The following is a 16,091-nucleotide window of genomic DNA, read 5'->3' on the forward strand; positions in this document are numbered from 1 at the left end:
CATCTTTCTTTCACACAAATAAGGCAGTGCACCAGCTGGGCACTTCACTGTGCTCTTTGGTGGGTATAAACCAAGAGTACTGCCCCACACGTTTAAGAGGCTGGTAAGAAATACACTGACCTAAGAAAGGTTTATGTTTATTCCTGAAATGCCTTAGAAATTAAACATTGTACAAAATGTGACATTTTTAAAAAAATTTAAAAAGTAATGTTACATTATTTAGCATGAGTAATGTTACTCATGTAGCAAAGGAGGGAAACAATGGAAGCATGAACAAAGGAAAAGGCTCTGGAAAACCAAAACATCAATCACCAACTCGTATCTGCACACACTTTGGCTGGCATCCTAGAAACCCCACAAGAAATATCCATCTTGGAGTCCGTATGAAGATAAATTGCATATTAGCATTATTAGGAACCCTGACAAACAAGATGACGGAGGAGGGAGGACTTGGATTCTACTACCGCTGATGTGCCAACCAAAAATAAGTTGGTGACAGCACTTAATAAACTCGACCATTCCTGCAACATCCAGTAAAATAATCCCTTGCAGCACTGTTACCTCCCTGCTATTCTCTTAATCCCTTTCCTTGTTCCTGCAGCCAGAACTCAATTTTGGCTGCAGATTGCCAAGTGTGTTGTTTAAACTCCACTGGCACTGACACACACTGCCTGCCTCAAGCAGCTATTTGTAGGTAATTCTCTCCTTACGGAACTGCTAACATACTTCAGTAAATAAAATACTCCAGCTTGCAGCTATCTGCTGTACTTTACAAAAGGAATTTGAACCAAATATTACAACATAACTTTGATACAGAATCAGATGAAATATTTCCCCTGATAAGATTTCCACAAACACTTTATGTAACAAATCCATAGTGATCTTTAAATAAATCCAGTTTGCTTGTGGTTAATTTCTATATACATTATAAATACATACACACACACAATTAAAACCCTGACATGGTAGAGTCTTGTGTCTGCCTGCAAGATGCCAGAAAGATGTTTTTGGGAACCAAAATCTTCTCTGATCCACAATCAGCACCTCAGGCGAGTTTGGAAATGTCTTCATACTGGATATCTTCAACTCGCCGTCCTTTTAAAGGTCCCTGGAGAATAACGTAGTGTAAGAAAGAAGATCAAAATACAAACTTGTTTGTTTGTTCAATTCCCAATAGGGAGCTTAAAGTAAGATAGCTAAAGGGACTGTATGAAAACTTGCTGCATTTAGGCGTTTTTCAAGAAGCAAAACCAAAGTGAATAGCACTGGAAATCACAGGCATTAGCATTTTTACTCGGTGCTGCACACAGTAAAAGCACAACAACTAGTTTTCTGTTTAGCCAAAGCTCCTTCTGTTGGTAGGACATCTGTACAGTCTCTTCACAAGTAAATTCTCCAGAATCAAATATGGGCTGGATTTCTGCAGCCCGTCTTTGAATGGATCCTGACAGGGTCTCTCTCCTGCAAGATGTGTTCAAGAAATTTGACTTTGAGCCAATATCCTCTCTGCTGTATCAATGGGTTTAAAGACTGGTTTTGCAGAGGAAAGCAAAGTAGCCACACAGACAGACATGATGACATGGCCTAATTTTAGCCCAGAGAAAGGTGATACTAAAAAACCAAAACAACAACAAAAGAACTGTAATTTTTAACCATAAACAAGACAACAAATAAGCACATAAAGCCCCATGTTCAGTTTGGAAAAGGCACAAGAAAATTCACCTCCTTGCATATTTCACATTTTTTACCTTCCCACAAAATAGTACAACAGCCACATTCAAAATAAACATACAAAATAATCTGTAAGTCTCTTTCAAGTGCAAAACTTGCCAAATTCAGCATCCTGGCATCTTTTTAAAGGCAAACAGCAGAGCATTAGCCTGCAGTGGGGTATATGTGGCTGTTTTCCTACTGGTTGGGAATAGGTGGGGGGTGACCACAGCATTTTGCACACCATAAATCCCACCTGTAAGACACGATTAATGATACCATCTTTCTTTGTGAAAGTTCTCCAATGTACAAATGAAAAGCGCTCTACGCAAATGAGATCTTGCAGTGTTTGGTACTTACAGAGTCGATGATTATTGTCGCTGAAAACCTCTTTTCATTGATAGATTCCAAGATGCCTTCATTTCCCCTGTAACCACCATTTAATACCATCACTTTCTTGCCTGAAATGAGAAATAAGAAAACAGCGACACAACAGGGCTCCCAACTTCTTTTGATGGAGTTGTGTTCAACTCCACTGACAGCTGAAGGAGAGAAGGTTTCTCCCAGCAGCTCCAGCAAGCAGCACCCAGCTTTGTCTTACAGGCATATCCAAAACGCGCCACAGATTACTGCTCCAGGCTACACTGACACTACGGGCAGGAATTCCCCATGCCAATGGCTCAGTGCACCTCTTTTTGGCCTTCTGTCTCACACAGGCAGTCCCTCAGGGCATCAATGCTAGTGCCAGGATGGGCAGAGCTCACCTACAAGTACCATTATGCTAAAGAGCGCTCACCAGCACCATCAACCAGCTCTTCACCAGCTGCAGAAATGCAGAATGCATCAGGTCTGCTGAAAAAACTGAATCCCAAAATCCTACATCCTGTTTCCCCCTACACTGACATCATTCTGCTTACTGCTACCCTGACCATTCCCTGAAATACTCATCAGATGCTACACACAAACGTTAGTGTGTACCAGCCAAAGAAACGCTAGTGAACCAAACAGAAGATGAGGTAAGCTTTGCCAAGTACCCACAGCTATTCAAGGCATGACTTTGGAGGGACGATACAGGATAAATATGACCAAGGGCTCTGTAGGGCTCCCAGAGATGCCTCCTGACAGCTGAAGAGAGATGCTTTCATCTCGTCAAATGAACCAATTCCTAAAGCACTTCTGTCTTCTCAGAAAAGAATCTAATTCTTACGAGAAGGGATTGTGAAGACTCAAAGCAGAAGCAATGTAATAATTCCCTGGAAAGTAACCAGAGGATATTTGGTAAACGATCAGAGTAGCTTAGGAAATGCTGTCCCAAGAGCAAGATGCCTCTGGTTACGGTACTTTCAAGTGGATGAATCATAGTTTAAAAGAATTGGAATCTAAGTTTTGCAGTGACACCTAAGCTGAAAAACGAACAAAACAGCGGTACCTGGTGCTGGTATTACAGTTTCTAGATGCGTCTGATCAAGCTTCAGTTTGTCTCCAGAATCAATCATCTTCACAACTGCTGTATATTTGTCAATCACTTCCTGTTGCGAAAGGCAGAGGCCAATCAGAAAAATTGAAAAAAAAAAAAGTCTAAATTTACATTTCAAAATTAACAAACTCAGGACCACGTGTCTGCACTTCTACATTTTCAAAAGCAGCAAGAACTTCTGAGCTGTCCTAAAGGCATCACAAACTGCTCACTGGCCCCACTCTGAAGTTAAGGCTAGATTAGAAGGGCTCCTCTCGAACGTCAGTGCCTGGTCTAATTGACCACTGATTGCGTTGGCCTTGTCTGAAGGTTTTGTCAACCCTTAGGTCAGCTATCTTAGCTATTCTCTCAAAGATGGAGAGTAAATTAGAGGCTCCTTTCCCCCATGGGAGGCCAAGCTGGCTGGAAGTCACGCAGTGACAACTGGGATACTACCTCTCAGCAAGGCAAAATGTCACTGATCATCTTTGCGCCTAGCATAAACCATGTTCAACCTCTCATATTCAGAGCTCAATGGAAGACAACACTGGGACTCATAAACCCTTCCAGATGCCTATCCAAAAAAGCTGTGATTTTGAGCTCTATACAATCTCTTGTCGATCATTCAAAACACACCTGGATGTCATCTTTGGCACTCTTGCCAGAGACTGTCGGGCCTTGGACTACCTAGTACAACATCATTTCACTGGCAGTGGCTAAAAGAAAGTAATTCCAAACAACAGAGCAAGGCTTAGAGCCTGAAGATTTTGTACGCAAATGGGATCTTGTTCAAAGGCAGCCTGCTGCTTAAATATCAGTGCAAAACTGACTAGTCTGAGATTAAAATGCAATTGCACGGCTCTTGGTCATATCACATTGACAAAGTGACTATTCTCCAAGACGGATGTGTTAAGAGGGACAAAATACGCAGGACAAAACAGTGCTTAAGAAAGCATCACTGAGTAAATGACATTAAACCAATTCGGAGATTCATCCCCTGCCCAGATCAAGTCCTAATACAGTCAAGGTGACATTTTAGCCCCTTCCTGCGTTGACTTAAGGCTGAACAACTTGCACAATGAAACAAAATTTCAGAAGCCATCTGATACCAGAAAAACCTAACCAATGCCATATGCTTCCATTTGCACACTTTACCTTAACAACTGCCTTCTTCTTGTGATACTTTTCACCAAGCTTTTTCGTTACAATTTTTACAATGATTTCCTGGAAGAGATGAAAAGAGAAAAAAAAAATGCCAAAACATACAAACAACTACACAATCTAAACTCATTGCACATTCAGGTCATTCCGACTCCAACCACAGACTGTGCAACACAGCACAGGAAACAACAATAGTAAAGACTCAGCATTCAGGAACTTGTCTTTATCCTCAAATTGTTGCCTCAAAGTAGTACCTCTCAAGACTTTTTTTTTGTTTTACAAGTACAGTTACATGTGAATTCAGGATATAACATGACAGCCCACAATGGGTCAAAGGCAGGACTTCTTGACCTAGAAGTCCAGTCAGTAAGCAGAAGCTGAGGGTGAGGTCTCTCAGCTCAAAAGCTGATGTTGACTTCTACATGTCTGTGTGTGCCAACTACTAGTGCAGAAAGAAGAGGGCTGCAAGTAACATCATGATTTAAATGCAATCTGTAGAGACTCACAGTACCAACTCTTTAATTAGAGAATTCCACTGATCTGAGATCAGGCATACGATCAGGCTTCAGACTGCAGATCATGCTCAACCAGAGGAGTAATTCCTCCCAGACACTGCAGTATTTCACATTTGGCAGCTTGGAAAATAAGAGTGTATTTAGTTTGGAATCTGCTTTTGGATCTTTACACAAATCAGTAGCAGCTTTAGAGATGCAGAATTGGTTGTATTTAGTATAATAAGAATTTTTAAGACACTTACAGGCTGCAACCAGTAGTCTCTTCGAGATGTTCTTTTCTTCTCCTCTTCAAGCTACAGAACAACAACAAATAATCACCATTTACTTCCTCCTTTCACTGCAGCATTCCCATGCCTTTGAAAAGCTAAATGAATTCTCCAGGCCCACATCAAGTGAGGAATAAAAAAAACCCCGCAAAACTAAATAAGGGTAAGTCAGTGCGTGCTTGCTGCACAAAAATCAATCTGATGAGATCCAGGAAATCCATGATAAAATTATGGAGATTCATATATGTTTTTATCAAGTGTTTCTAGGTATTTTCTTCTCTTCCAAAATCTGTATTCTTTTACTTCCAGCATCTCAGTTGTCTGGGGAATAGGCACAGATGAGCAGCAGAAACCAGTTTTAACGGGGAAGTGAAATCATTTTGCCTGATCAGATACAAAAGTCTGAATTCCACATGAACTGAAGGTCTGAGGTCACTTCAAAGGGACGCCCTGGTAAAGTGGACATAGCCATAGGCATAGCGTTATAAAGACACAGATCCTGTATGATTATTACCTCCATAATCTCATCCAGTGCCGATTTCTTCTTTTTCTCTTTGGACTGACCAGAGCTATGAGCTGATTCTTTTCTTTTAACTGCCCCTTCCACCATCTTCAGTGCATTTGGTCCAAGGACGCTGCTGGAAGAGTAAGATGGTGTTTTCACAGCAGACCTTACATTATCTCCTCTACCAAGATGCATTTGAAGAGCTGGTTGTGCAAAAAGGCCTGCTGATCTACTGAATTTCAGTTGCGCAATTCACCTTGCAGACCCTTCATGCTTCCTTCTCTAGGACTGCATTTGGCAGCTAGAACTGATCTCCTTGACGTCTAAATTCCATGTCCACTGACGTTTGCTGCTAGCAGTCCAGCAGAATGAAAACAACCTAATGATCAGTTCACCAGTGCAAAAGCAAAGACTTGATCGGGGACTTGAGTTCAATGGAGAAGACAAAAGCAGGTCTGCAAATAAGGTTTTCAAATTTGAAAGGACAAATTTGTGGCTTTAGAGAAGCCACCTGGACAGAGCAACTCTCAAACATGGTAGACGTCTAGAACTCCTTCCAGACAGGGATACTTAACCTATCTGGCAGAGGGAGAAAATACAGAGGAATCTGCAGAAAAGGGCTCCACACCCAGCAGATAAACACCATCTTCACAATCATATTCAAAATAGGCAAACAGCATACAAGTTATAAAAGAAAAGAGCAATCAGCACAAAGTTACATCTCAGGGATCAGGGAACATCTAGGTAAAGTGAGAACTGCTCAAAGGCAGCTTGAGTTAAGCCATTTTTACAAAAGACATTTGAATGCAGTAAAAAAATTTAGGTGTTCTCTCATCCAGAAAGATGAAGGTGGCTGCTGTGAGGTGGACAGTAAGACAATATTAATACGGCCTTAGAACAAATTACATGTTCTGCCTGTGGCAAGGATGTTGGATATAGCAGCAAAGGAAAGATACATAACAAGAATGAAGACATAGAAATGGCAGAAGAAGCAAAATTGAGAGAAAAAAATGTGTTTCAGAAGAAGTCTGGATAATCTCCATAGCAGAGTTCTAGAAGAAATAGCACATTAAATCACAAACCAAATAGCAAGTACTTAAAATAACATCTCATAAAGAGTAACATACAATTAAAACGTAACAACTGCAGTGCCTATATTTAAGAAGGAAAACATATCTAGCTGTGAGGTTACTAAGGGATTCCTGGGTGTCAATACTAAAACAAATCTTATTTAACATATTCACTAAGGACCCTGGGACAAAGAGTGAGAGACCACCAACCACTGTTCAGGTGTGTCAGCAATATGGAGGACACAAGAAAGAACTGGACACCAGAAGGGACTGGTTTATCTTGAAAACCATGTTTTAAAAACCGTAAAATTCAACAGCATATTATGCAAGCTCACATACTTCAGAAAAGTTTACTCTGATTACCTTCTATCTACTGGGAGCTGTTTAAGAACAACAAAAGCAGAAAGGGGTCTGGCTATAATCACAGATGACAGCTACCAGTGTGGACCAGTCATGAAAGAGTCAAAAGCAATCCTAGGAAGCATCAAGACAGACAAGCATTAGTGCCTTGTATAAGCCATGGTGATGTTTCATTTGCAGCATGCACAAATTCGATCAGTTCCCCTGTTCAAGATTAGCTGGAACTGGAACAAGGACAAGGAAGGGATATTCAGCGGATCAGGGGAATGGGGAGATGAGGCCAGCACTGTGCAGGACTGCTTGTACAGCACAGTGAAGGCTTTGAGGCTAAAACTGTTCTCTACAAATACATTGAGAAAGCCAACACCAGGGAGAAAAAGAACTATTTATGTTAAACACCCATAGCATCATGAAAGTATCTGGTATGAAGTGTCCATGACTACATTTACCTGGGAAATTACAGACAAGGTCCTAACCATCAGAGCAAACAGGTTTCGAAAGATCTTCCCTTGGGATTATAGGGCTGGGGAGACCCTAACTGTGTACAATGGAGGCTCATCAGTGTGTGGACAGAAATGTACACTGGTACACTTGCAGAACTGGAGACAGGAGTCACTGACCTCGACAGTGGCTTCTGCTCATTCCTTAATTAGAAGTAATGCTAATCTTACTTGTCCACTGAGTGAGTTAAGCAGGGATTTGAGGATGTAAGTTCTTGCGGGAAAAAAGTAAGCCCAGGGCTCCCAGTTTGCTCAAGGGCAGCCAGCATCAGAAGCCGTGCCCACAGCGGCAGTGGTGACTCCTATCTCCATGTCAGCCACATGGATGTTCAAGGGAAAGCACACCTCTCCTCTCATTCCCCTTCTCAGCAAGGCTCCAGCTCCATCTCTGTACCCAACCACCAGTGTCCAGATGCCCCCAAAACTCCACCATCCACTACCTATGATCTCCTGGTCCTATTTCTGCACCTCACTAAGAAATACAAGTACCAGGTTTCTGTAGCTTGTGCTGTGAGCATAGAAGGTGGGAAGCCAGGAAGTCCTGCTGCACGCTGTGCTGGGGTACTGGACATCAACTCAAACTCAACTGATCCTCACTAACAGCCATTGTATCTCACAGCTGCAGAACACACCTTTACACTGACCCAGGGAAGCAGTTTCCATATACAAGTGATTCCTGAATCACCAGTGACACATAAACCACGGTCTGGTCACTTTACCGTGAACTGGGTATCCTAATTTTGCTTCTGTGCTACCATTACAAAGCTTACAAACAAGTATCTCTCATATGCTATGAAAAAATTAGACTACTTGATATATGATTTCACGTTCAGCCAAATTTTAGCAAGCACCTTAAGTATTTCTCACTGAAAGTATTCAAGTGAGTGTCTGCATTAAGTTTCAGACTCATCTTAAGCACAACTCAGTGCTTAGGGATAATTTACAAGTTTTCCTCAAAGCCTGAAATCTGTATCTATTATTGCAAAGAACTACTTTATTGTCTCATTTTCTGCCTGGCATATCTCCCATCAGATACCTTATCTGAGAGCAGAGCTTGTGATGAAAGGAAAGCTTTCGTTTTACCTGCAATACATTTAATTACGATATTGCCTCACATGAAAAGATGTACTGCTCATCAAACAGTTTCACAGACTGCTATAAATCAGTATTGTTTGCATTATTGATCCCTTTTGTCCTGCGTTGCTCGTGGTTATATGATGACAATTGAATTCATGAGCTTTAGAAAGATTTACATCAGGTAGATTCAGCTTCTTAAATGATGATCAGAGAAAGTATTACCTGCAATTAGACAAGGCAATCAAACCTTTTAAGAACCAAAATTAACAAGTCATGAACACCCATTCACAGGAGGCAGCTGGACTAGATGGCATTCACTTCAAATGCTTTGACTGGATCCCTTATCCACCCTTTCACATATAACAGTATCTACTCAGAGGAACCTATAACTGCCTATTACTTTATGGGCATTTGCCATGAACCACCATGAATTCAAGAAGGCTCCCCACAGCACACATTTAAGATAAAGCCATTCATCCATTTTAAATACAAAAGGAAACATGAAGTCACCCAGTACCCCTCCTGAATAACATGACAGGATGAGATAGTAGACTCCAAGTATTTCAGGACAAGATACATCTTCCTGCCCATACAAATATCATTGTCACATAAGTGCTTTGCAACAGTAAGGGTTGCCCTTAAATTCTTTTCTCACCTTGTTTTAGAAGATGCTGCTATTGAAGTACTTGCTCCTTTGTTTAAATTAAATGTAACTAAAAAATAAAAAGACATTACTCTATTTCTATCTTTAAAAATAACTGCATTGGAGGAAGTTACAATATTAAAAATCTGCAAATGGAAAAGATCATAAATTTGCAAATATTTACTAATCTATGTTTTGGTTCAGTTTTTAAAATAAATTACTTTAAACTTTATTAGAAAGAATACTCTGTATTTCAATATTCCAGTGCTCTTTATAACTTATCTCAAAGCATTTTACGAAGCACCAAGCAGGCCTCAGTGCTCATCTCATTTTAATCACAAAAGCAGCTTCAGTAGATTCTAGAAAATTACATATATCAAAATCTGGTTACCTTTTTCTTCTTCATTTTCTCTGTTCAGTTCAGTATAGACTGGCTTTTCCTGCCAAAAAACCACAAAATACATTTCAAGAGACAAACAGAAAACTGAGCCAAGATATCATTTTTTGGTGATCGTTGGTTAGCTCAGTTTTACAGACTACTGTGAGATTATTACAAGTAACTGTAATATTCAACCTGGCTTGATTATAAGAAGATTATAAATTGAAAACATTATCTCATTACAGGCTCCTCTGCAAAATTATCTAATTAACACTCTCTACAGAGATGCTGTCTAAACTTGCTTGATTCCAGTATGAAAGGAAAATGGCCCTACTGTAGCAGTTTTCTCTATTTGAACGAGCGTGATGAGACTGGTTTCTGCACAGACTGATAACTCAAAGAAGGAAATTCTGGAATCTTTCCAAATTTTTAGCACCGAAGGCTCAGACCATTTAAATTTCAATTAGTTTTAAATTAAGAAAAAGATAATTGTTTACAACAGCTTTTAAATGTACCTATCAATACCCAGGATCAAATGGGAGGTTCCAGTCCCAGGCAACAATGTGTATGGAAGTCATGGAATGAGGCCAAATAAACAGATCCCAAATACCACACCAGCACTATCAAAATACAACTTTTCACTATGCAAATTTGATTATGTCACCGCCTCCTGGTTATTTACCTCAGCCTCCCCACTGTACAAGGTACTTGTTATTTGCAGCCCTAAAAGGTGTGAAATACCATAAATGAAGACACGTTGCGCTGGTTACTGTATTGTTTACTCTCCCTTCCTAAATTCAAGAGTGATTTTAAAAATCACTAATCATTTGAAAAGTAGTAATTATTACTCCTTTAGTACTAAAGCAAACCAGGTACAAAGTAACTCCAAGTTTTCCTCAGAGCAGGTTATCATCTAAGAAAAACCATATAGCAGAAAATTCAGAACATAAGTGAACTGATGTGGTGATTCCAAGTATGGAAGAAGAGGGTCTAAATCAAAGTCTGAAACAGCCAGGATCAGACACCAGGGACACAGGATACATTTCTAGTAGATTTCAAAATCACATCAAATCTAAAAGGGGCTGAAACATCTGCTTTCTTTTATTTATTTGTTTTTTGAAACTGTGATTCCATAGAGGACCCCGATGTTCATCAGCTGTAAAAACCACCACCAAGTTGGTTAGTCAAGGAAATGTAACAAAAACAAGTCAGTCAAGGCTGCTATCAGAAGTAGCTGGGAGAAGACTATTCCTTGTGGCTTAGAAAAGAACAGCAACGCAGCCAAATATGCCCACTGTTCCCCAGTTTGAACTGGTGATGAGCTTATAACCTGAAGCATGAAGCTTACTCATCACCTTCTGACTGCAAAGGAAATACCAGTGTGAGGATCCCAGCAGCGTTGAATTCACCATTAACTTAACCAAGAGGAGTTTTGAGCTGAAGATTGACGTACAGTACAATTCTCCTCACCAGTTCTTTCCCCTCCAAACCTCTTCTAACTTGTTGTTCAATGAATTTAGCAGTTTTTTCTTCATCATCAAGGTCCTGTTTCTTCTTCCTCTCTTGTTCTTGTTGCCTGCGAATAGTCTCTGGGTCCCTATCAATATACTGAATATACCAGCCTTTTGGAGTCTCATCAACCTTGCAAAGACCTAAAAAGGCAATGAAAGATAAAGTAAGATTAATACTCACAAAAGCAAGCAAGGGACAAAGAAAGTATCACGATCATTTTCACAGTCCCTGTTCACTATAACAACGTAAATACTTTACCACAGACAATGTACCCCTTACTGGCCTGGTAAAATTGACTTTGAATTTTCTTTAATATCTGTTTCTGCCCTTCAGCTAGCCAGTTCTATTTGGAAATAGGCCAGAGTACATAATGAAGTGGAGTGTTTTATAATACCTTCCTTATTGAAGAAAATATTTCCTTCCCACTGTTTTAACAAGGAAGAAAACAGAAATCTAACATATATAAGCAATACACACTAATAGCATCGTACTAAAGGAAACTGTACTATGCTACGCTATTGTTACTAACTCTCGCTCGAGTGACTTTTCAAACACTGTATGACTCATGAACATATCCTGCAGGACACAGGCAATCAGAGCCAAAGTAAACTTTCTGTCATACCACGGTGCCATTTAATCTCTCTTCCTTCCACCGAACACAAAACTGCAGATCTCAAGCTTTAATTCTTTCACTTGGCCAGGAATGAAAACGACTGCTCACTTCTTGTCACCTTAAATATGGAAGGACTCTATAGTCAGAAGAAATGTTCTATCACAGCTTTTAATTTTTAAATGGCAACTCTTGGAAGTTCATTTAGAATTCAGCAATACCTCCAATAAATATGGACCAACAAATGAAACAAGGAAAGGTTCATGATTGACGCATTTATGCCAGACTTCTGACATTTTTCATAAGCAAAGCCCTAATGGTTAGCGCAGAAATATGTTTGGACATCTGTTAATATATATACAGGAGGGTAGGGGAAGAAAGAAAAAGGAAACCGGACAACTAACATAAATGTTTACTGATCACTTATCAGCAATGCAATTACCCAATGATTTTAAAACTTCCCAACCCTGAGCAACTACATTTACCTTCTCTCCCCAGCCATTTAGTAAAATCAGTCAGTGTCTCCCACTGTGTGGCATTCATGTGGATGTGTTCTCGATGACTGATGTATTCATTGTACACAATATTATTGTGGACTCTCTTTGTTCCTGAAATACAGAATTATTATTATTAAATGTAAGTGTGGGACCTAGGACAAACCAACCAACACTTCTTGCACTGAACTAATAGAAGACATTAAAAATAAACAAACAAACAAACAAATATTTACCAAATCGCCTCCTGAGCAGTTCTAGGAAATCATTTCGGAACTCCCTCAGGGGATAAAAAGAAAGTATTTTAGTAAAACATTAATGATTACAAAGCAATTTTCTACTGTCATTAACAATGAAGTATCTGCAGTATAAAAATGAGTATTTGTTTGAACTGAGCGTGATGAAATTCACACACTCATTTCCCTTTTTCAGTAAAGTAGCATTAAATGCAGTATATATACACAAACACAATATGATACCTGCACATACAAGTTAAATCTTCAAAAGGATAATAGCCTTTCAAAGGGATAAAATGGAAAGAACGAAATCTAAACACTTCCCACTAATTGCTGGTATTTCATTACCAGGTATCTTCCCAGGTTGACTGACACAAAACACAGGGCAGGACAAAGGGCAGCAGTGGCAGATGGAGTAGACTGATCACTCATCTCACTGCTCATTCAAGGGCTTGAGTATAAAGCCTCGCTTCAGACTCGTGCTGAAGACAGCTCCAGTCAACCCAGCTGTCATGTAGGTCAGCTGGACAAAGGACTGGGGGTAACTGTGGGACGTTAGTCACACCCCTGACTTCTTATCTCTCTGTAATGGTTCTTTTAGCTCTTTGTAACTCTTCGTGTGTGGCAGTCACTTAGCAGGGGCAGAAGGATGACATACTTTGTAACACAGAGCAACTTAAAACAGGACTCAGACACGCGATAAAACTGCCAAATTTGATTAAACATCATGGCTCCCTGAAACCTCATACATGCATTCGAAAGTGGCACCGCCTAAATTTTCAAATTGCCGTTAAAAAAAGGGCCGACACTAAAATGTATCAGAATAAAGTGTCTTTGATGGGACATGACTGGGCCTTAGAGGTATGGTTGTGCAGATGTGATACAGGAATTAATATCTGGGTAAGAATATATAGTATACTTACTCAGAAAAGTAATCCATGAATTGCTGAGGATTTTCAGAAGCCAGCAGCAATTGCCTCTGGTGGGACTCAGACATGCAATGACATTTGAAGCCATTCTATAAAATAAAAATAAATACTTTGTCTGTCTTTGTCTCAATTTGCAGCACTCACACAGCTGAGTATTAAAAATAATGTTTTATAAATGAAATTTCTTGGAGGCTCCACAGAAAACACCTTAACTCAGCCACAGCCTGCACGGGGTGGTTGTTCCTCCTGACCGGGCAAGCCAGAAACAAAACTCTTCCCAAAGCCAAAAGCCTTAAGACAAATTGTGAAAGGGGTTACAAGACAGGACATTCCAGCAGTCCTCTTCATCCCATGTGGAATGGGATAGATGTGGCACCACCCAGGTCCACCCACGACCCATCCAGGTGCTTGTGTGAGAGCACTGGAAATGTTTGCTGGCTCCCTACCTGACCAACACTGACATCAAATGTGTGTAAGGCGGGGATGGTGTCCTGGGAGTGCTCAAGCTATGGACTGTGATAGTTTGGCCACCTCTGACACAGGGTTGAAGTCATCAGAGCTCCCCAGAAAGGACCCAGACATAGGACGTTTAACCACATTCTTTTTTTGTCTATATAATGCTCTTTCATCACAGTATGATTAAATCTACAGCAAATTTCATTCCATGGAAGCCCCATTCCCTCTTACAAAAAGATCTGGTTGTAAGGCAGTGAAGCTTTTTTGCTTGTAGTCACTGGGAAGAGAACAGAATTTGAGCTTCTTGGGTGAAAGGGAGAGGGGGGCAGAAACAGCTGAAGAATGAGACAATTAAACATCCACAGGATGCTTTACTTCTCTAAGGCACGTTAAAGAGGATATTCATGGAGGATGGAAAACAAAAAGCAGTTAGCCCCAGTGGAGGTACTTTTGGAGCACAACTCTGGTGGAAATCAGGAAGGACACTCACATCCCGCAGGCATCGTGGTCCAAGTGAATAGACAAGTGAAAAGAAGAGGGGGAAACTTCAGAGAAAAAGCATCTCTTCATAACAGGAGAAGAAGGGAAGAAACTGAGCCAGAAGCAGAAGGAAGGGGTCATCAGAACGCGAAAGACCTGTTGGAGCAGGTCTAGAGGAGGACCGTAAAAATGATCAGAGGGCTGGAACACCTCTCCTATGAAGACAGGCTGAGAGAATTGGGGTTGCTTAGCCTGGAGGAGAGAAGGCTGTGGGGAGACCTTACGGTGGCCTTTCAAGACTTAGAGGGGGCTTATAAGAAAGATGGGGACAGACTTCGTAGTAGGGCCTGTTGCAATAGGACAAGGGGTAATGGTTTTAAACTAAAGGAGCGCAGATTCAGACTAGACATAAGGAAGACATTTTTTATGATGAGGATGGTGAGACACTGGCACAGGTTCCCCGCAGAGGTGGCAGATGCCCCATCCCTGGAGACATTCAAGGTCAGGGTGGACACGGCTCTGAGCACCCTGATCTAGTTGAAGATGTCCCTGCTCATTGCAGGGGGGTTGGAGTAGATGACCTTTAAAGATACCTTCCAACCCAACCCATCCCATGATTCTATGAAAAAAGACCTCACAGTACCCTAGACGTGCATCCCCTTGGACATGTCATTGCACCCACCCTGTCCCCAAGGGAAGTCATGGCTACCCTTAACTCCTCCCTAAGGCAGATGGTAGCCACCTAATTCTTGACCCCATCACCGTCTCAAGGTATGTATGAGGGAATAACCTCTCCAGGGGGGCTGAGGCCATCCTGTGCTCCCTCTCACCCGGGGTTGATCAGCCACTCTGCAGGGGATTGAACATCCCCAGAGATGGATCAGGGCCAACATGCTTTCTCCACAGTGGATGAGGACTTCTCCCATGGAGGATCCCAATGAGATCACCCCACCCCCAGCAACTGGGAACCCTCCAGGTCCCACCAATCTGCCCCCAAGGGGACTGTGGTCCACACAAGAGATTGTGAGGACCCCCAAAGGAGAATAAGGACCCTCTCCAATGCTCCCAGCAAGTGAGACCAGGATGCTCCCTAGAAGGATTGCACCCCACAGATGGGATCAGAGCCCCTACAAACAGACTAGGGACACTTACAAGGGGAATCTGAGCCAGCCCTGTACCCCCCCACAAGGGAACTGGGGAACCCTACAAGAAGGTTATGAGGCCTCATATCCCCTAAAGGAATAGCAGCCCCCGTAAGAGGATTAGGGATCCCTACAAGGGCGATCGCAGCCGCCGCCGTGTGCCCCTCAACGGCACTGGGGACGTTTACAAGCGAGATAAGAGCCCCCACAAGGGGACTGAGGACCCCAACCGAAGGGATCTGACCCCGCTGCCTATCTCCAGGAGAACCGCCCCCCTCAAGGGCACTGGGGTTCCCTACAAGGGGGCCGGAGCCCCCCGAGCCCCCTCATGGAAGATCGCCAGCCCCCCCCCGAGGAATCGGGGCCCGCCGCGCTCCCCAGCCGCAGGCCCAGCCACCACCGAGGCGGGCTTACCTCATCGCGGCACTGCTTCTGGCACATCTGACAGTACCAGCGCAGCTTCTGAAGCCCCTTGGACTTGATGCGATTGGCGATAGCCTTGGGGCTGAGGAAATCTGACTTCCCCATGGCGGTGGCACTCACCCTCCGCCACCCCTACCCCCGTCCCTACCCCTGCCGGAAATGGCCGC

The 16,091-nt window shown here is 42.0% G+C and overlaps 1 protein-coding gene across 2 annotated transcripts; it reads right to left on the bottom strand.

Annotated features, from left to right (window-relative positions):
- Positions 1 to 160: 160 nt before the first annotated feature.
- KIN (Kin17 DNA and RNA binding protein) lies at positions 161 to 16,029 on the bottom strand. Of its 2 annotated transcripts, XM_059816521.1 has the most exons (13): positions 15,916 to 16,029; positions 13,418 to 13,512; positions 12,495 to 12,538; positions 12,250 to 12,372; positions 11,113 to 11,294; positions 9,655 to 9,703; positions 9,276 to 9,333; positions 5,623 to 5,746; positions 5,085 to 5,135; positions 4,322 to 4,390; positions 3,140 to 3,239; positions 2,071 to 2,171; positions 161 to 1,108 (listed from the first exon to the last, which is right to left on the bottom strand). In XM_059816521.1, exons 1-13 carry the CDS (start codon positions 16,027 to 16,029, stop codon positions 1,046 to 1,048), a joined length of 1,173 nt encoding a protein of 390 aa, XP_059672504.1. In that variant the 3' UTR covers positions 161 to 1,045. The 2 variants fall into 2 exon arrangements, with proteins under 2 accessions (XP_059672504.1, XP_059672505.1); XM_059816522.1 differs by lacking the exon at positions 12,495 to 12,538 and having other exon boundaries at positions 15,916 to 15,942.
- Between the last annotated feature and the right edge of the window lie 62 nt (positions 16,030 to 16,091).

The sequence above is a fragment of the Gavia stellata genome, chromosome 4 (assembly GCF_030936135.1).
Source record: "Gavia stellata isolate bGavSte3 chromosome 4, bGavSte3.hap2, whole genome shotgun sequence".
NCBI classification, from domain to species: Eukaryota; Metazoa; Chordata; class Aves; order Gaviiformes; family Gaviidae; genus Gavia; species Gavia stellata.

Bases quoted from the DNA above. Each gene is read 5' to 3' on its own strand.
- KIN (XM_059816521.1), bottom strand. From the start codon at position 16,029: ATGGGGAAGTCAGATTTCCTCAGCCCCAAGGCTATCGCCAATCGCATC. The intron at 9,704-11,112 runs GTGAGGAGAATT...GTTTTTTGGCAG, and splicing joins GTTTGGAGGGGAAAGAACTG to GAAAAGCCAGTCTATACTGA. The intron at 1,109-2,070 runs GTAAGTACCAAA...GTTATTCTCCAG, and splicing joins CGACAATAATCATCGACTCT to GGACCTTTAAAAGGACGGCG.